Source organism: Rhinolophus sinicus, linkage group LG14, assembly GCF_036562045.2.
Source record: "Rhinolophus sinicus isolate RSC01 linkage group LG14, ASM3656204v1, whole genome shotgun sequence".
Lineage (NCBI taxonomy): Eukaryota > Metazoa > Chordata > Mammalia > Chiroptera > Rhinolophidae > Rhinolophus > Rhinolophus sinicus.
This window is the reverse complement of record NC_133763.1, coordinates 46,835,514-46,857,107: the sequence shown is the minus strand read 5'-3', so window position 1 is coordinate 46,857,107 and position 21,594 is coordinate 46,835,514. Positions and strand designations below refer to the sequence as shown.

The following is a 21,594-nucleotide window of genomic DNA, read 5'->3' as shown; positions in this document are numbered from 1 at the left end:
ACCCTGATTGCTACTAGGCAAAAACTTCAGTCAAGTTTTAATTTATCTTTACTGTCTTTCCCTTAACAGCTGTTCTTCTCTCTTAACAAGCAAGTCAAATCTGGAGCAGGATGCATTTAAAACCCTTTTGGGGTATCAAGAATACCCCAGTCTTGGTAGTAAGCGTGTCATAACCAGATTGGTGTGGAGGGGGCAGGAGGCTCTGATTTGAAGTCTTAAGTCAGTTTGAAGACCCAGGCTGATCTGACTGGAGTCGACCAGAGATGTGAACCGTGGCTCGTGAGCGATGGTTGGAATCAGCTCCAGCTCACCCAGTCCCTGAATCTTTAAATCAATGTACTTGGACTTCCTTCCTGTCATTGTTTCTGATCTCGATGGCCCCATGTCAGCAAAGAAAGAGGCCTGGCAGTCACCATTAACCCCTCCCTTTCCCTGTACCCCACAGCTATCAATAAATCCTGTGTTTCTCTCTCAAACTGGTCTTGAGTCTGTCCACTTGTCCATCCCCACCACCAACACTTGGCTGGTCTGTCCGGTCGGCCACTCTCTTGCTACAATACTGCCTCTGTTCTGCTTTTTCTGCCTCCACACTTGTGCCTGTCAACTGCTGTCCACTCTGCAGATTTATGTCATGCTGCTCTTTTGTTTAAAACCTTTCTGCGGCTGTCCCTTGCCCTTAGGGTAAGTTCCAAACCCTTGGCATATCTTACCCAACATCCCCCAACCCCCCCACTCACATACACTGTGATCTGGCCCCTCCCGGCCTCTGCAGCCTCTTTCCCTACCTGTCACCGCCTTGCTCTCTGCATTCCGGGCATTTGGAACTGCTTGTATTTCCTCAAACCCACCAAACTCCATCTTGACTCAGGGTTTGCCCCTTGGAGGAGCTGCTTCCTCCAACTGTATAATCACCTCTCCTCCCCCTCCTTACGCAGCCCTCAGCTGGCTAACTCCTCTCATCCTTCAGGACTTTGTCACCTGGGTCACTTTCAGCATGACTTCCTGGGGAAGGCCCTTGCCTTGTTGGCTCTCCTTGCCTGCTCAGGGTCTTCTCCACAGAGCGAATCTCCTTGTAGGCCTGTGGGAGCGTTAGCTGTCTTGTTTGCTGCCAGCATTTCTGGCGTCGCCCATGGTACCTGGCATATATTGGTACCCCATATATATTGAATCCACTTGGATTTATGTGGGTCCCAAGTCCCCATTCAAGAGTAAACTCTCCATGGTCAAGCATCTTCTACTTCCTGTACTTTCTCACAGTAGTTTATCAGCTTAGCAAAAATAGTAGGTGATGAATAATTTTTACCACTAAATTTCACGTTTTTTATCCCCCAAAGAACATCTTGAAAGGTAGTTTTCTATTTTCGACAAAGTTATGTTATTTCTCCTAAGCAATTTATTTTTTCCCTCCTAGATTTCATCAGCTGTGATATCCCACCGACATATGGAGTTGTGAATGAGAATGTCACTTTATCTCCATCAAACCCTAAATCCTTTACAGAAGTTTTATGGAAAAAAGGAAAGGATAAAGTCATAGAGTGGGACGAAAAGTATGGTCCCAGAGATTACGGACCTTTTAAAGGTAGGGTTCAGTTAAACACTACCTTCGGTAACCTCACCATCTTCAATTTAACGTCATCGGATGAAGATACGTATGAAATTGAATATGAAACCGGCAAGGAGACATTTGTCCTTCAAATCCTTGGTGAGTATTTCACATATTGGTTTGTTTCAAATGGCAAAGTTCCAACTCTTTAAAGAGACTAATACAGGTTAGTTGTTTACGAGTATGAGAAACAAAATAATTCATTATCACGTTGTCAGGATTTTCCTGTCTTTCTGGTACACACTTTCAATTCCCCTGTCATCCATCATCTGGGTGAGGAGAGGTTGTGACTGAGTTGGGGAAAATAACACCAGCTGGGTGGAGCCGCTGCGAGCAGTTTCACTTGTCTTGCTAGAATGTTCTGGAAAAGGATGTCATGGCAGCAATGAACTCAGAACTATTTGAGTTCCATTAATAGATGATGGTGCACTACAAACTAGACTTCCTATTTGCTCTTGGAGCCCACCCAGGAGATGGATTTGTTTTTTTTTTTCTCTCTCCTCTATCACTCTAGAACTGGAGAGAGAATACAGGTTCCTCCATGTTTCTTGTTGATGTTTCTGCTTTATTCTTCCCTCGTCTCGAAAGCCCCTTCCTTGTTGCAGTCATCTGTAGGCACATGGATACCGCCCAATGGTTTTTTTTTTTTTTCAGTTTTATTGAGAAATAATGGATGTATATCACTGTGTACGTATAAAATGGCCAGCATGATGGTGTGACGTACATGTATTGTGAAATGATTGCCACAGTAGGATCAACTAACACCCATCTTCCCACAGAGATCCAATAAAAAGAAAAGAAAGAGGAAAAGAAAAAAAAGGATTAAAAAAAATTCCTTCTTGTTACTAGAGCTCTTAGGATTTACTCTCTTAACAGCTTTCCTGTATATTCTACAGCCGCATTAGCTGTAGTCACCATGCTGAATATGACATCCCTAGCAACTTATTTATCTTATAACTGGACGTTTGTACCTCTTGACCACCTCCATCCAATTCTCCCTCCCCTCCCCTTCACCTCTGATCTTTTCTTTTTCTATGAGTTTGATGGTATTTTTTTTTTGATTCCACAAGTAAGTGAGATCATACAGCACAGTGTTCGTCTTTCTCTGACTTTTTCCACTTAACATGTAATGCCTTCAAGGTCCATCCATGTTGTCCCACATGGTAGGATTTCCTCATTCTTTATGGCTGAATAATATTCCGTTGTATGTATGTACTGCAAATTTTTTATCCATTCCTCCATCGATGGACACTTAGGTTGTTTCCATGCCGTGGCTATTGTACATAACACTTCAGTGACCATCACCCCATTGTTTCTCGATGCTTTTAGTGCCTGGTTCATTTTCACTGTTCCTGATGTTGCTGCTGTCCTAATTCTTGGTGGTTGTAATATTTAAGTCTCATATCCTGACTTCTCAGTCCTTGCTCTCCTGTCCTGTAATGAGCTTGTCCTCCACGCTACCTTACCTCTCCCCATGGATAGAACCTAGAACTTGTCATTACCAGTGATTCTGATCCCTCCGTTGTCTCAGTGTCAGGCATCCCTCCTCTTCTACTTGAAGCTCACTCCTCTGCTATGCTGCCTGACAGTCCTTTAGCCCCCTGATGTCCGCCCTGCCTTCCTTAGGTAGCCCAAGTGCCGTGGTCATTCGCTGGGCTCACTCTGGCAGATGCAGTAGCTTCCTTGCTCCCCCTTTTGTTTTATTTTATTAAGATTTTATTGGGGAAGGGGAACAGGACTTTATTGGGGAACAGTGTGCACTTCCATGACTTTTGCCAAGTCAAGTTGTTGTGCTTTCAATCTTAGTTGTGGAGGGCGCAGCTCAGCTCCAGGTCCAGTTGCCATTGTTAGTTGCAGGGGGCGCAGCCCACCATCCCTTGTGGGAATTGAACCGGCAACCTTGTGGTTGAGAGGACGCGCTCCAACCAACTGAGCCATCTGGGAGCTCACAACCAACTGAGCCATCTCGGAGCTCAAGGAGCCGTGTTCAATCTTAGTTGCAGGGGGCGCTGCCCACCACCCCTTGCGGGACTCGAGGAGTCGAACTGGCAACCTTGTGGTTGAGAGCCCACTGGCCCTCGCGTTAGGAGCATGGAGCTCTAACCACCTGAGCCACCAGGCCAGCCCCCTCCTTGCTCCTTTTTTGATGGGTCATACTCACCTTGTTAGTACAACGAGGTTCAATCCATCGTTCTCCCTGTTTTGTGCTCACACACCTGCAGCTGCAGAAAAGCACGTCACCCCACGGAGTCCCACACTTTACATTTCTGATCACTGACCTCACCTAAATCCAGTTTGTCTAGTGTCGTCACTCACCCACTCTCCTAGCACTTAGCTGTCCTCAAACCTTGACACCTCCTTCTCCAGACCCACTCCTCAGCTGAAGGCTTTGTTTCTTGTTTCCCTGAAGAAAGGAAGCAATCAGAAGGGACCTTCTGCAGCTTTCACCATCAGCCTACCTGCCTACCTGTACCTGAACCTGTGTACCCTGTTCTCTCCCATTGCCTTTTGGAAGTTCCCATTCTGAACTTCCATAGTTCTCATCTGGGGCCAAAGGACCCCACCTCTACCCACTGCTCTCAGATATGACTATAGTAATTGTCCCCTTACAACTGATTTCCCCCATGAGCTGATGGCTTATTGCCATCAGCATGCAAAGATGCGATTATTCATACCATGGCCCCTCTGCCCCTCCAGCTACCACCCACGTTCTGTCTTCAGTTTCCAGAAAAATCTCCTCGAAAAAGTTGTCTATATTCACTCTTTGTAAACTCTTTTCTCCTGTTCACCTTTAACCTGCTCCAAGCAGGCTTTCCTCCCCACGGCTGTACCCAAACTCCTCTTCACATCCTCGTCAGTAAATCCAGTGGTCCATTCTCTGCCCACATCTCTCTCCACCATGAGCAGCCTTTGTCACAGCGGATCACGCCCTCCTCTTTGAGACACTCACCTGGCACCCATGACAGCGTCCTATTCTCATTTCCTTTTAACTCACTAACTGTTTCTTCTCAGGTTCCTTCGCTGGTTCCCTTGTCTGCCCAACCTCTTAACATTGGGCCTCTGCCCTTCTCCGTCGGCCTGCATTCACACCCAGGTGGATGAGCCCATCCCCTGTCAGGGCTTAAATGTTATCTCGGTGCTGATTGAGATTTGGAGCTCCAGCCCACACCCCTCCTGACCTCGTTGTATGCGTATCTGATGGCCTTCTCTCTAGCTCCACTCAGAGATCTAACTGGCTTCTCCAATATCACACGTCCAAAAGTGAGTTCATGATTGTCACGCGGGGTGGCATGTGGGGTCTCTAGTCCCGCTCCCCACAGAAGAACACAGGACATGGTGAGGCCAAAAAGGAACACCCACGGAGCCATAGATAGGGGAGTCACACCACTATAGTCTCACTGGTGGCTGGGTTGGAGACACAGGAGGCAGGAGCCACACAATCCGCAACCTGCCATGCTAACTGCAATCCACTCTTGCCAGCTCAGCCACCATCTTCTTGCTAGCCCCCATTTGCTGCTAGCATAGCCATGGCAGTTATATTAGTGGCCAATGGCTCACTGGTTACAGCTGACGGCCAACTAGCCACAGCTGATGGCCATCCAATCACAGTTGATGGCCATTTACTACCTGAGACAGTACCTTTCCACATGAGGCCGAGAGCCTGAAAAATGCAGTCCTGGCTCTGTCCCTACAATGATCTTTCCCTTAAAACCTGTTCCTCCCCAAGTCTTTCCCCTCTTGGTTAATGGCACCGCCATCCTTTCAGTATTTCTGGCAAAAGCCTCTGGACATCTCTCTTCCTGTTGAACACCTTGTTTGCTCCACCAGGAAATTTTGGTTCTACCTTCAAACTACAACCAGAATCTGACTGCCTCTCACCACTTCCTGTTGCTGACCCGGCTTCCTTTAGTCACATCTGGAGAATTGCAACAGCCTCCTGGTTGGGTTCCAGCTTCCACCCCTCATCCCCTACCGTTTATTTTTAAACACAACAGCCACAGTGACCTTCTGAAAGCAGAAGTCAGATCACCTCACTCCTCTGTTTAGCCCTTTCTAGCGGCCCCATCTCACTCAGAGTTACAGCTAACATCTTTACAGTGACCTGCCAGGCTGTATGAGATCTGGCCCCCGTGACCTCCCCTGGCTCTTCTTTGACCTTGAGTCAAGCGCTTGCCTTTCCTGTGATGCCTCGCAATTTCAAAGTTGAATCTGTGCCCACCTCTCCGCTCTGCACATCCTCATCAGAGGGTCCCTTGTTTTACCTAGAAGTGGGTGTAGTCCTAGACCTACTTCCTCCATCCAAAGGGTATTTTAGGAACTGGTGGCAAAGTGTGGAAGATGGTTTCCAGATGAAGAAGAGACAGAAAGTCCAATATAGCAGTTTAAGTCTGCGCTCCCCAAGTTCGGTTTCAGGTAGTTACCATGCAATGGATGTGGTGACTAAGCTGGTGGGCAGCTCTCACCAGTTCACCTACCTGTTCCCCTGGAGACATGGGAGGCAGTGAGAATTTCTCTCTTGTTCACCACGGTAGCTCAGCAAAGGACTTGAATAGCTAATGGCACTCAGTAGATATTTGTTGTATCAATGAAAGCAATTGAACTGGGGTGAATGGGAGGCCAGTGGCACAACTGACAGAAATGGGGGCTCTCGGACTCGGTGGCTGGTTTATCTGGAAGGTGATGAACTCCATTTAGATGAACAAAGCTTGTTACGGTGTCCAGGCATCCCATTAGAAGAACCGACAGGTACTTCTAATAAAAGAATCATCTTCCAATAGAAGAACCATCCTATTAGAAGAGCCTTTGAAGAAGCAGAATCTTTAAAACCTGGAAGTTGGGGATCTGGCAGTTTATAGGGCAAGCAAACAAAAAGGTTGACTGACAATTTAGATAAGAATCCAATGCATTTTTAAGAGCCCTTTTATAAAGTGTGTACAATGAGTTCAAAACATTTGACTACACTTCTCTTTTTAAAACTTGATGAAATGCTGAAAATTTTTAATTTTTAAAAATCCCGTGGTCACTCAACAGAGGTGCATGATTTTGGTCGTCAGACCAACTAGGTAGCCCTTCAGAAGCTGAGTGAACATCTGCAGAGAAGCAACGTACAGGGACCCGAGCTTCTGTAGGAGGCAGTGATACTGGCAGCATTACCTGTGAGACTTCAAGTTCTGGTTCGGGAATCAGGATTTTAGCCTGTGGCAGTGGGAGCCATTGTATCCAAGACTGGAGCAGGGCAGTGACTTGATGAAATCTATTTTTGGAAGATGAATCAGCTGGTAGGTATTCATGGTGGATTCGAGAGGGGTGACACCAGGTTAGAGGCTACTGTGATCACTCAGGTAGACAGGTGTTGGTGGTAGATGTTTGCAAAGGAAAGAAGCAGAAGATGATCCAAGAAAGAGTCAACACTATTTAAATTTTGTTATAAAAAGACCTAAGATGACTCAAGGTTTCATATCTGAATGAGAAAGCGTTTGGTCATACTTTTTTGAGGAAGTACGGAAATGAGGAAGCCATACTTTTTGAAGTTAGACTTCAGTGGCTTGGTAGTCTTCCGGAGACACCAGGCTAACGGAAGACTTTCAGAAAGCGTATTTTAGAAGGAGGGGATTTCCTGGCACCTCCTAAATGAGGGCATCCACTTTCTTCTGTGTGTATGTTGGCTTTCTTTCTTCCCTCAAAATCCCCGTAAAATTTCCACCATCAGTGTTTCTTCTTTAGCATCCCCTGCCAACCTTTATGGCACTGACCATGTTCACGTAAGTACAAGTAACTGCTCTATCCTTAAATGGCCTGGATTGGTGTATGACTTTTTACTAACATTAATGTAAATATACAAATGCCATCAGATATGTATAAGAAATTCTCATTTCTTACAGAGGGGTGAGCCGAATGAACTAATCATAAATCAACGAATTATCTTATCTTAGGGATGAAGTTGGCATATTTCTTGCCTGTTTAATGCTGTGTAAGGTACCGATGTAACTAATATTTGTTAGCTATAGCTGTGGTAAGGCCCAAGGGCAGTGAGAGAATAAGAAAGAGTATAGGCGAAAAGATCTGAGGTGTAGAAACTCTGACCCAGACGCTGCAGAAAGGTTTGCTTACTTGTGGTTGAGCTAGATTGGGAATGATGGTGTAATGAAACCAGCAGAAAGAGTTAAGTAGGTTCTCACAACAAATAAGATAATAGCACTTCCACATGTTTCCTCTCACAGCATTTTCGTATTCCACTTGACCTTGACAATGACCTTATAAAGTATTATATTCCCTTTTACTGATGAAAATGACACACACTTAGCAATGGGTTTCTGCATTTGTAGAACAAGAACCCGGCTAGATGATGTCTTAACACGTTGTGTACGGATCACGAGAATCTTCACGAGGGATTTAAACCCCGCCGTACGCAACGTGTTAAGTCTTCGAGCTCCTACAAGAGATGTATTCCAGGGTCACACGCCAAGCGAGGGCTAATGTTCCTACCTGCCAACGCCTGTTCCGTGACCCTTCTGCTCGTATCACATGCCCTCCTGGGGAAGCTCCCCTTGCTAGCCTTATGCTCCATTACAGCTAGCATTTGTTAAGCCATTGTCCTATGCCAGGCACTATAATATAATCCTTGTATGAAGTATTATCTGTATCGACTCGTTTCATCCTCATCACAGTCGTGCAGAGTAGATACTATTTGCTTTCTTATTGTACAGGGCAGGAAACCTAGGCACAGGGAGTTAAGTAATTTGCCGAAGGTCAAGTGGCTTTTCGTAAGAGAGCTGGGATGTGAACCCAGGCAGTCAGGGCCCTGAATCCAAGCTCTTAGCCACCGTAGCAGTCCTTTTTGGAGGTGAGCTATTGAAGAAGTGACATTTTATAGAGTGGAGAGAGTAACTTGAAGACTGCCTCTGAATTCATCCATCCATCCAACCGACCATCCAACATCTGCCTTTCTTATTGAGGTGCCAGGATGTGGCTTGTATTAATGTCAGGGGCTGTGGTTGAAAGGGGAATATTAATACCCAGTCTTTACCCTCCAAGTTGCACAGTCTGGCGGGGAGCTCACGATGCTCCTCTGTTCAGTTTAGAAAGCATTTTGATGAAAGACTAGACATTGGCCGACCTAGATCAATAAACTAGAATCTGTAACAGAACACGGAGCACATCAGAATCCCCTGGGATTGTGGGGCCCAGGAATCTGTATTTTAACACACACACCTCAGGCCATTCTTATGCACTCTGATATTTGAACAATGGCTTCTACAGAACATGTCTTAGAAAGCAGGAAGCCTGCTTTCTGCCACTGAGACATGCCCAGCCCTGCTGCAGGGTCAGGCATAAGAACGCACAGTACCTAGGGCAGTCACGTCCCTTTCTCAGCTGTTCTGGAGATACGTGGGGCTGCTTGCCTGTGCCTTGGGGGCTGCTGTGGGGTGGTGCTGGGCGGGCTGGACCTGAGGAGGCTGAGGGGGGAGAGCTCTGGGCTCCCTGGAACAAGTCCTCATCCTTTTTTTATAATTATTAGTTTCAGATGTATAAAACAATGTAATAGTTAGACATTTATCATTTATAACCCTCACACAGTGATAACTCCCCTCCCCCATCCACTATCCCTCTGACATGGCATAAAACCGTTACATTTTCACTGTCTCTATTCCTAATGCTGTACTCCACTTTCCACTTCTTGTAAATATGTATACATATACACACATATATACATATATATGTACATATATGTATATGTATATAAAATTATAGTTGACATTCATTATTGTTCAGCTTCAGGTGTACAGTGCAGTGATCAGGCATCTACATCATCCCTGAGGTGGTCTCCCTAATGAGACAAGTGTCCATCGGATACCCTACCAAATCTTTACAACAGTATTGATTATATTCCCCAAACTGCCTTTTGTATCCCCGTGGCCATCTTGTGGTTACTGACTGTGCTTTCTAATCCCCTCACCTTCCCCCTTATCCCCACCCCCCCATCTAGCAACCCTCAGTTTTTCCTCTATGTCTCTGAGACTGTTTCTGATTAGTTCCTTCTTTTATTCTAGTCTTTAGATTCCACATATAAGTGAAATCAGATGGTATTTGTCTTTCTCCATCTGACTTATTTCACTTAGCATGATGTTCTCTAGGTCCATCCATATCGTTGCAAATGGTAGGATTTCATTCTTCTTTATAGCCGAGTAATACTCCATTGTATAAATGTACCACAGTTTCTTAATCCAGTCGTCTACCAATGGGCATTTCGGTTGTTTCCATGTCTTGGCTATTGTGTATAGTGCTGCAATAAACATAGGGGTGCATAAATTTTTTCAAATTAATGTTTTGGATTTCTCCGGATAGATACCTAGGAGTGGAATTGCTGGATCATAAGGTAGTTCCATTTTCAGATTTTTGAGATACCTCCATACTGTTTTCCAAGTGGCTGCACCAATCTGCAATCCCACCAACAGTGCACGAGGGTTCCCTTTTCTCCACATCCTCACCACCACTTGTTGTTTGTTGATTTATTGATGATGGCCATTCTGATAGGTGTGAGGTGGTATCTCACTGTGGTTTTTATTTACATTTCTCTAATGACTAGTGACATTGAGCATTTTTTCATATGTCTGTTTGCCATCTGTATGTCCTCTTTAGAAAAATGTCTCTTCATGTCCTCTGCCCTTTTTTTAATTGGGTTGTTTATTTTTCTGAAGTTGAGTTGAATGAGTTATAAATTTTGGCTATTAACCCCTTATCAGATATATCATTGACAAATATCTTCTCCCATTCAGTAGGATCTCTTTTTGTTTTATTGATCGTTTCCTTTGCTGTGAAAAAACTTTTTAGTTTGATGTAATCCCATTTGTTTATTTTTTCTCTTGTTTTCCTTGCCCAAGGGGATATATCAGTAAAAATATTACTCCAGGTAATGTCTGTAAACTTTCTTCCTATATTTTCTTCCATGAGTTTTATGGTTTCAGATCTTACATTTAAGTCTTTAAGCCATTTTGAATTTATTTTTGTATGTGGTGTAAGGAGGTGATCCAGCTTCATCTTTTTGCATGTGTCCATATTTCCCAGCACCATTTATTGAATAGACTGTCTTTGCCCCACCGTACATTCTTGCTTCCATTGTCGTAGATTAAATGGCCATATAGGCATGGATTTATTTCTGGGCTCTCTATTCTGTTCCATTGATCTACATGTCTGCTTTTATGCCAGTGCCATGCTGTTTTGATTACTGTAGACTTCTAGTATAATTTGATGTCAGGTATCGTGATACCTCCCACTTTGTTCTTATTTCTCAAGATTGCCGAGGCTATCCGGGGTCTTGTATGGTTCCATATAAATTTTAGGATTATATGTTCTATTTCTGTGAAAAATGTCCTTGGTAGTTTGATAGGAATTGCGGTGAATCTGTATATTGCCTTAGGCAGTATGGACATTTTAACTATATTAATTCTTCCTATCCATGAGCATGGTATGTGTTTCCATCTGTTTGTATCTTCTTTAATTTCTCCTTTCAGTGTCTTATAATTTTCTGAGTATAGGTCTTTTACTTCTTTGGTTAAATTTATTCCTAGGTATTTTATAGCCTTTGAAGCAATTGTAAATGGAACTGTTTTCTTAATTTCTCCTTCTGATATTTTATTATTGGTATATACAAATGCAACTGATCTGAACATTAATTTTGTATCCTGCTACTTTACTAAACTCATTTATCAATTGTAATAGTTTTTTGGTGGAGCCTTTGGGGTTCTCTCTATATAGTATCATGTTATCTGCATATAACGACAATTTTACTACCTCCTTACCAATTTGGATGCCTTTTATTTCTTTTTCTTGTCTGATTGCTGTGGCTAGAACTTCTAGCACTATTTGAATAGAAGTGGAGAAAGTGGGCAACCTTGCCTTGTTCCTGATCTTAAGGGGAATGGTTTCAGCTTTTCCCCATTGGCAAGTCCTCGTCCTTTTGAAGGATATCCGTCTGCTGCTTAAGATTAAAGTTGGAGAAAGTTTTCCAGTGCTTAATAAAATATTAAAAGTTCTTTTAGCTAAAGAAAAACTTTAAAGCAGCATATAACAAGTTATGTGAATTAGATTAAACCTAAAAACTGAGAACGCCCCAAGCGGAAAGGGAAGTCATGTGTGACTTGGGATTCTACCAAAACAGGCTGGGTGTCTGAGCGAGAAAGAATTCAGGAGGAACAGATGGGGGAAAGATGAGTTGAACACTCTCATTTTTAGATGATGAATTGGAGCTTTAGTGTTCATCTTAGAGAATACCATTTTTGGGGGCGGTCTGTTAGCTCAGTTGGTTAAAAGCGCGAGCTCTTAACAGCAAGGTTGCTGGTGCGATTCCCACATGGGCCAGTGAGCTGGGCCCTCCACAGCTAAATTGAAGACAACGCTACAGCTGATCTGCCAGAGGGGCTGCTGGATGGCTTAGTTGATTAGAGAGTCTGCTCTTAGCAACAAGGTTGCCAGTTTGATTCCCACATGGGATGGTGGGCTGCGCCCCCTGCAACTAGATTGAAAACGGCGACTTGACTTGGAGCTGAACTGTGCCCTCCACAACTACACTGAAAAACAACTACGTGACTTGAAGCTGATGGGTCCTGGAAACACACACTGTTCCCCAATATTCCCCAATTAAGAAAATAAATAAATAGATTTTTAATGACAGTGCTTTCTCATCCTCCATGCTGATCTGAACTGTATTAAAATTTTAAAAATTCAAAAAAAAACAAAACCAATGACAGCATATTATTCCATCACCTTGATGAACCTTAGTTTACTATAATTCTTTTTAGTAGATGCTTATAATATATTGACATTTTATCCAAATGCTGCCATGACTTTTTTTTTTGTATGTTTCATAATATATTTACATGTTTTCTCAAAACTCTTATGATTAGTTTTGTGGGGAAAGTAGAGATGCAAGAAGGCATATGAATTAACAGTGGAACAGACTAATTAGCACTGAGATTTTGGAGGGCAAGGATGGTGCAGTGTGACATGTGTCTTAACCGGTGTTGCTGGTTGAGGCTGTCTTAGCCAGAAAGTGCTGCCGAGAGAAAAGCTGGAAGTGAGGCAGGTCTCTCACAGGGGCCACACCTTACCCTACCTGTCAGCACGGCCTGCCCACAGGTACCTTTTGCAAAACGCTTTAAGTCAGATAGCTTTTGGAATGAAACATTTTTCAGATATCAGAAAGGGAATATGAACTATTTCCTCTGTGTAGTTTAAGAAGCATCCCACTTAGTTAGGGAGGGCACCCTGGGCTCAAGCATGTGACAATTGTTAGTAAAACATGATAGTGACTCTTTGAAGTCAGTGAGAAAAGTAAGCAGCATAAATCCTCATGTCAATTCTCAGGTGAGGATTTGCAGCTAAATGACCTTGCCACCAGCGGTGTAAAATCTTTTGGCCGTCAGAATCGAGGATGAGGGATGCGGGCCCTCTGTGTGTTCTGGATTTAAGCAGGTCCATGTGACTCAGAAGGGAGAATGCTCTCCCATCAGTGCTCGAGGTGACCTCATCTCTTCAGAATCATGAGGAAGTTAGGAGCTCTTCCTAAATGTGCAGATGATGGGTCTAAGTATTACTCTTGTTGTACTAAATATTACATTTTCCCTCCCCAGAGCGTCTTCCAGATCCGATCCTAAATTGTTCAGTGATTGATGAAAACATTACAGTCAATTGCCTGATCCCAGAAAACTACGACGGCAATCCACACCTAATAAATTACTCATGGCATTGCCCTTCCGCTCAGTGTAACAACAGCTTCGGTTCTGTGATGTATTTTGGGAAGAATGATGACCGTTCACAGAACGTACAATGTACTATTCATGATCCGGTATACAAGAGGACATCATCGATTGACTTGACTTCCTGTATCCCACGTGGTGAGTAAATCACTGTTAATAAATGTGCCGTGGCAGAGGTGCTGGGTACAAATGGGGTTCATGGACTAGTGGTGGTTTGTGGGTTTCAGTTCAATTCACAGATATGGTAGCTGACATACATTTCACAAATTTGAAATGTAAAATGAGTTACAATCTTCCCAGATACCCCATTGTACTTACAAAGTTAACATTTTTAGCGCGTTCTGTGTCAAACACCATTCTAAGACATGTGTTAATTAATTCAATCCTCACACAACCCAATGAGTTGGATACAAGTGGTTATTCTTATTTTATGGGGAGAAACTAAGACCCAGGGAGTTTTAAGGTGCTTGTTCAAGGTCCACAGCTAGTAAGTGGCAGAACCTGGTTTTGAAATCAGGCCATCTGGCTCCAGACTGCATGCTCTTAACTATTTACAGTACTGTTTCATAATATTCTTCATAACCATTATGTTCTCAAAGATTGTACATATGTTACAAGAATATGTGTTTGATACATTTGTCTAGGCTAACACTCAGTTAATCCCATGACAGCATGTCCTGCCTGTGGTCATTTCATGTTGTTTAAGTATTAAGTACATTGTGATTTGCAATTTTATTATCTCCTTTTTCCATTATATCTTCAGTTTACAAACAAAAGAACCAGTGATTTGAAGGTGGTTCATTAAAACATAAAAGAAGAGATGAATTATAGTATTGACTATAATTCAGAATAATATAATTGTATCTAGTGAACAGTGTTTCCAGAGTAAATAGTATGGGACTAGGATTTGGAATGATTTCTTTCCAAACAAGCAATTGAAACAGAAAAAAAAAAAAAAAATCAATTAATGAATAGAATGAATATAAAAAAATGTGAATTTTATTTGATTAGTGAGCTATTCTCCTTAAGTCTCCACCGTATCATACTTTTTGAAACTTCAAATAATGACATAAAGCCGTTAAAGTTATGGTTTCTTCTTCAGACAGAGCAGTGTGACTTTTCAGGTAAAACAAACATTTGCAGAAAAAAAGTGTAAAATGAAATCCAGTTTGTAACTATTGCATTTGGTCCCTAAAGTCAAGAAAAGACCAAACCCACTCAGGTGTCACTCAAAGCGGCACCATTTGCATAAGTCACACAATTGCCTAGAAGGATTAAAAACCAGCTGCAAAGTTAATGACAGTTATTATGCTTGGAGCAAACATTCCTTTATTAATTCCACCTTAGTGGGTGTTGCCTAATGCCAAGACATACAGTGTAGAAATGGAGTCTGGGAGCTAGCGGATAATTGACAAAAAACAAAAAAACAAAACCAGTGTGCTTTTGGCTTTTGGCACGTGTGCAGTGCACATAACCAAGGTGAAAGACGATGACCATGTACAGAATGAACAAACCAGTGACAATCTTGGAAAGCTTCAGGTGTTCCAGGAGGCAAAATACTTGAAATAATTTCTGAATAAGATCCTCTATAGAATTATATGGAATATTTCAAGAGATTTGCAAGCATTTTTGCCTTTGTGTGGTTTTCAGTTAACCTTCCCATTAGAACTGAATGCTCATGTTTCCCTGTAGATGCCTTGAGAATATATCATCACGATAATATACCTCTCAGTGATATGAAATAAGTGTTATGAATTTGAAAACAAACCCTTTTTGTTATTAAATAATGTGATTCATCTTTTTTTTTTTTTTTTTTTTTTTTATATTTCCCCCCAAATTGTTCACATTATATTGTAGATTTTGAAAGTTTGACAGACATTGCTAGGTAGTTCTTAGGTCCTTTAAATCCTGGAGCTATGTCGACGTATGAGAGATGTATCTGAGGTCCTGTCCTTGGTCTCCACTAACCAAATGTTGCAGGACCATTTTCTTTTCTGTAAATCTGGGGCCTGAACTTAATGATCCAAATGGTTCTTTTCCACAAAGTATAGGATCTCTTTTTTCTTTTTCCCCATGGTGATTTTTAAATACTATTCTGTGGAGGTGCAAGCATCGTGACACATGCAAATCCATGAAGGTGTAGCATTAAAATTCTGGATCTTACTTTTTCAAGCATTGCTTTTTTATGCAGACTTTCTAATGCTTTATCAATGATGCATAGTAACTCACATCGACTAGCCTGGTCCTTGTTAGCAGACCCTTCCAAGTATGTACTGTTTCAGTCCCTCTTCACGCCCCGCTGTTGTCGTCTGGCCACATAGGAGTTACTTACTTCTTACGAGTGAGGAAGCAAGTTCTAGCACGTGGGTGACTTTGCTAAGTGCACTTAAGTAATGTAGGTAGACTGAACATGTAGGTCTTCAGACCATTCCTGAGTTTCTTTTCCACGACACCATCCTGATTCTGTATTTCTCAAAATAAATCAAATTAAGAAAAATGTTGACTGAGTCACAGAAGTTGCATAATGGAAACCATACCATGTTAAATGATTGTAAAGGTTGTGGGGAGTTCTGCAGGACCAGGGGATCAGGTTTCTTCAATCAATAAATGATAAAAGGGCAAGAAAAAGAGGTGATGGGGGAACTTAGCGATTAAAGAGATTTAAGAAACATGTTAATTCATTGAAAAACATGGACCTTATTTGATCCTGATTCAAACAGAAAAACATAGGAGAAATGTAAACGCTGCATATTTGAGGATATTAAATATTAATTCATTTTTAGGTATGATAATGGCATGGTTATGTTTTACAAATAATCCCTGTCTTTTTTTGGGGGGTGGGGGTTCATAGAATAAGCATTTATTATCAGAGCACTGGTGGTCTGAACAGGCAGCGGGTTCACACCTCCAAAAACTGCCTTCGTATTCTCAGACCAGTTAGTGATATTTAAGGGAAAATCGGGGCGTTCCTCTAAAGGCGGTGTGAGGGTCCCAGAGGTCTGCGTGGAGCCTTCCCTCTGGCAATGTGGCTCTCCGCTGGCATCAGCAACCCAGGACCAATGATGGGAGCAGCTTGGAAAGAAGGCTAGACCATTGAGTGTATGATCATTAAGCCTTTATCTACTGATCATAAGTTTCAGGGTAATTTTCTAAAACAAGAAACTGGGTGGGACAAAGGACATTCCAAGCTCAAGCCTTCTGGGATATGATCTATTGTTAAGCTGTGCTCCCGGAACCGGTAACCAGAAGCAGAAAAATAGGGCAAAAGCTTATTCTATACGAACTGAGCAGAAGGGCGCCAGTGAGCAGTGGAGCCAAGGTGCAACCCCCCCCTCGGGCAGCAAAATCGCTTGGCAGCTGCTTCCAGAGGTCAGTTTTGTAGCAAGGAACCTGTCCAGTCTCAGGCAGCCCCCAAGACCGTCCGCCAGCCAAAAGACTTACCGGAAGAACCCCAAGGCTAGCCAGGTGGAGTACCCAGAGACTGAAACCGGAGGCCACCCGAGTCCGGGGTTCGTGCTGCCTGCACCGCTCAGCGAATAGACCGACACAGGAGCTGGGCCATAGAATAAGCGTTTATTATCAGAGCACCGGTGGTCGGAGGAGGCAGCGCGTTAACACCTCCCCAAAACTGCCTTCTAATCCCCATCTTTTGGAAATGTATGCTGAAGTATTTATGGCTTAAAAACTGTGCTGAAAGGATTTCCTGTGGTGAGGCCAGGAAGGCAGGGAGACTCATAAGCAATGCTCACATGAGATTCCTGACCCGAGCAACCAGATGGATTGTGTTACCATTTACTGAGACTGGAAGACGGGAACAGCAGGTGTGTGGAGGAAATAAAAAATTCCGTTTGGGACACGATGGTGGCGATGCCCGTTAGATTTCAAATGGAGACACCAAGTAAGGCCCTTGGATATAGGAGTCTAGTTCTCTAGTGCATAGTAAGGTCTGGAGATATAAATGTGGGCCTAATTAGAGTATAGCGGGCATTTCAAGCAATGGACTAAATGAGATCACTTAGAGTGAGCAGATGTCAGAGAGAGGGTGTCCTGGGACAGACAGACTCTGGCTTTTAAGGCTGTTAAGACGAACAGGATCCAGCAGAGGAGACTGAAAAGGACTGCAAGAGAGGGAGGAAGGAAACCAGGGAGGTGGTGTCTCAGAAGCCGAGTGGAGAGGAAGTGGCCAACTATAACTGCAAAGGACAGGCCAAGGCGGAAGCACAGAGAAGGAAGAGCTTGTGTTATTGTTGTCCCCCCCGAGTCTCTGCTGTCCCCAAGTGGTGGCACCATCTGACATCGCCCCATTGCCCCATGGGAGAGAGGTTTCTGAAAGGGACTGTATCAATTAGCATTAGATTCAGCTCTTCAAAAAAAATACATCGGTGGCTTAAAATGTAGATTTCTTCTTTCATGTTAAAAAAATCGGAGGTAGGCAGCTCTGGGCATATTGTTGCTTTATGAAGTTGTCACCGACCCAGGCGCAGCCCAGCTCCTGCTGCCTTCCCAGCTATCTCAGAGGGGGAGAAATGGCCTGCCTTATTGCCTTTAGGGAGACTTTTGAAAAAATGCCACCCAACCCTTCTTTGCCCAAAACTTATAGTCACATCGTCAAACCTAACTGCAAGAAAGGCTGCGAAATTAATTTTTGAGTTGAGTGGCAGTGTGCCCAGCTGCAAATCTGAGTTCTGTTACTAAATAGGGGAGAATGGCTGGGGAAGGGGCAACCAGCAGTGTCTGGCCAGGGGCCTTTCACCTCAGACCCATGGTGACTGCCTGTTTGTTCTAACTCACCTGTGTTTCTAATAAGAGGAAAGGGTGTATGTTTCTCTTCTCATGTATTCATTCATTTTCTCCCTCCCCTCTTCTCCCCCCCTCGCCTCTCCCTTCTCGCTTATTCATGTTGCACTTTTGTTAGTAACTCGCCCTCCCTCAGCAGAGTGCGTGGTGGTCATTCTGCCATACCCTTCAGTCTTCTGTCGTTGGGTTTTCGGTAGCTGGATAGAATCCACCTCAGGAACATACCGTACTTACCTGTTGAGGACACTTACGTTGTCTTAGCTTTTGGACATTGTGAGTAAGGCTGCAGTAAATCTCTGTGTACCTTTTTTTTTGGAGGGAGGGGAGGGCTACATCCGGGACAGTTTCTGTAGGTTGGCATCTTAGGAATGGAACTGCATGGTCAGGGGATGTTAGTGGAGCTCCCAATAGTACCTCCTCAGTAGGTTAGTGGTGACAGTTATTCTTAAACGTCTTGACTCAGTGCATGCTGACAACGGCCCTTGGAGAGAGTAGCCCCAGGAGGAAGCCGAGACCCCGAGAGGTGGAGGCACTCACAGAACCCTGTTGTCATGACTCAGTGATGCTGGAGGCACAACTCTTAGCACCGTGTCCAGCTGCTGGGTGGTGAGCATGTTTACAGCTTGCTGTGCACAGAAGCCAGATCACCCCACCAAACTCACAACGCCAGGGTATGCTCCCACTGGCAGTGCGGGTTGGCCGGAAACAAAACTTCTAGTGGAATATCTGCTTCCTTTAGTCAGTAACACTGGGCCTGGCAGGTATGACCCCTGTGCATATAAGTTTGTTTAGAAATACAGTTGATTCTCTTTATTCATGGTAGTTATGTTCTGTAAAGTCAGTGCACACAGAATTAGCGAAAACCGAACCTTTGCTCCTTGGGGAAATACAGAGTTAAGCTCCTGCCAGCCTCTGGTCACAACATCTTTGGCAAAATACCAATACGTAATCTTGTTTTATGTGTGTTTCTGTTTAAAGACTACACACACACACACACACACACACACACACACACACAGGATGCCAAAAAACGTATACACATTTTCAGAAAGGAAAAAATTATATTGAAATTGTGATACTCAATATATACTGATAACAAAAGATGAATACAAGTCACGTTTGACTTCTGCAATTACAAGGGGTATTCAAAGTGGTTGCCGTCTGCGTCCAGACACTTCTGATGATGGCGGACTACTGCTATGAAGATAACATCTCTTAAAACGTGTACATTTTTTTTGGCACTCTCTCTATATATATACTATATACATTCACATACACACACATATATACATATATATATATATATATATATATATATATATATATATATATATATATATATATACACATACACACACATACACACATACATATTTGATTCATTAACACTGAACTCATAGCCAATAGCACTGTAACTCCTGTCAGCATGAAGCTTATCTATTAGGTTGGTGCAAAAGTAATTGCGGTTTAAAAGGTTTAAAAAAAAAAAAGGCAAAAACCGCAATTACTTTTGCACCAACCTGATAACACAGAGATTTTCTTTGTAAGGCACATGATGGCCTTCTTGTGCTTAGAACTCCTGGACAGCATGTCAGCACTATGCTTGGAGGCCGTTTTAAACCGACAAAAAGCACACAAATGTGAAACACGTGGCACTGAACAGGCCACGCATAGAACACTTGACAGTCCGAGTACTGGGACAGGAAGGCAGAGCGTTGCCTTGTTCACACTCAGCTGGGTTATGTGCGTTGGCAGCTCAAATATTTCACTGTCCTGTCCATGGCCACGAATGGCCAAGAAAGTGCTGCGAGTATTGATGTGGGGGATACAAATACATTTCAGCAAGGAGGTAAATTGCAAATACGGAATCTGCAAGTAAGGAGGGTCTGCTGTGTCTCTATTTCGATGAGTTCAGTTACATGTATTTCTTTTTTTTTTTTTTTTACAGAGCATTCAAGGTATAGGTATTGCCTTATACCAGCAGTTGGACTAACAGTAATAGTCCTAATTGTAATCGGTATGTATACTTTCCTTAAAAAAAAAAAAAAATCATGTTTCGAACTTGAACTCGTGTTTCAAAGGCTAGAAAATGAGTAGTTTGATGAGAGAAACAGAAACTTTTGTGTTTTACTTGTTGTCTGGGTTGTAGAGTGTTCTCGGTTCCTTCAAGGATTCTGCGTTATTTTAAGGTAGAATGACTGACTCTTCAGGCAATGGTGAGTTTTACAGGCTGGGGAACACAGCCATATATACCTGAACCTGTTCCACAGCTGCCTCCTGGCGGTGGTCCACTTCAACATGCAGTTAGTTATACTTCTGGCCGCCAAGCCAGATTCTGCAAGAGACCTTACTCTTGGCCATTGTGGTCGTCATGTCCATTTTTTATAGCTGAGGAGGAGGTCCCAAGTAGGAAGGAGCTTTTGCTGAGTTAGGTGATGCAGTGTGGGTAATAATTACCTGCTACCGGTATTACCTGTGTCATCTTCCTGAGCTTTCCTCAGTCCCCCAGGGATCTTGGGCCAACCTAGAAAGCAACCCATAAGCCCTGGAGAACTGCTGACCTGACAAGAAACCCTTCCTCAAGTCCCAAAGGATATTGACCGGGCTATACATGTGGGCAGATGTTCTGGAAGCCCCAACAGATTTCATACTAATTTGTCATTCCCAGAGGGAGTGCTGAAACGTAAGCGCTCTGCAAGGTGGTGGCGTCTAGGGTCCAGATCATTGCACACTCGTATCTTGAAGCAAGTTTGCAAGCTAGATTTCAGTTTCCCTAGACCTGAACTGTACAATATAGTAGGTATTAGCTACATACAGTGATTTACATACAACATGTAATTAATTAAAAATAAAATTTAAAACTCAGTTGCACTCGCTACATTTTAAAAGTTCTCAGGAGCCACATATAGCTACTAGCTACCATATTGGAGAGCCTACATAGAGAACAATTCCATCATTCCAGAAAATTCTATTGGTCAGTGCTGACCTAGACTATTTTGGGATATTGGCACGAGAATATGATTTCCTGAGGATACCGTTTCCATATTATAGGCTGCAAATACCATGAAGACCCCTAATAGATTATCAGTGAATTGACTCTCCTCTAAAGAACTTATAAAAATCAGCAGAAGGAAGTTTTAAGGCACCATCACCAATGAGTACAATATTTGGGGATCTCAAATCTTCTTTTAAAAAAAAGTTGTTTGTAATCCCCAAATAGTGGTATTGTAGTTAGTCATCTCCTTAACAGATTGGTCCCCAGAAACCAAAATCATTTTCCACTCTGTGTTCTTGTGGGTCTTTCATCACAATCCCTGAACCAAAGGAAAGTGCACTGAGTACCCAAATTCCATGACAACTGGTTGATTTAACTTAAAAAAAAAAAAAAAAAAAGAACATTCAGTGGAGGGGGCAAAAAAAATGATGCCAGTGGTCCAT

General features: G+C 43.0%; 1 protein-coding gene across 2 annotated transcripts in view; it reads left to right on the top strand.

Moving 5' to 3' along the window:
- CD58 (CD58 molecule) overlaps positions 1–21,594 on the top strand; it is a 44,472-nt gene that overhangs the window by 15,092 nt on the left and 7,786 nt on the right. For both annotated transcript variants that reach the window (XM_074319317.1, XM_074319318.1), the window contains exons 2-4: positions 1,412–1,702; positions 13,234–13,497; positions 20,105–20,173. In XM_074319317.1, coding sequence (XP_074175418.1) covers positions 1,412–1,702; positions 13,234–13,497; positions 20,105–20,173 — 624 coding nt within the window. The remainder of the gene's footprint in view (positions 1–1,411; positions 1,703–13,233; positions 13,498–20,104; positions 20,174–21,594) is intronic.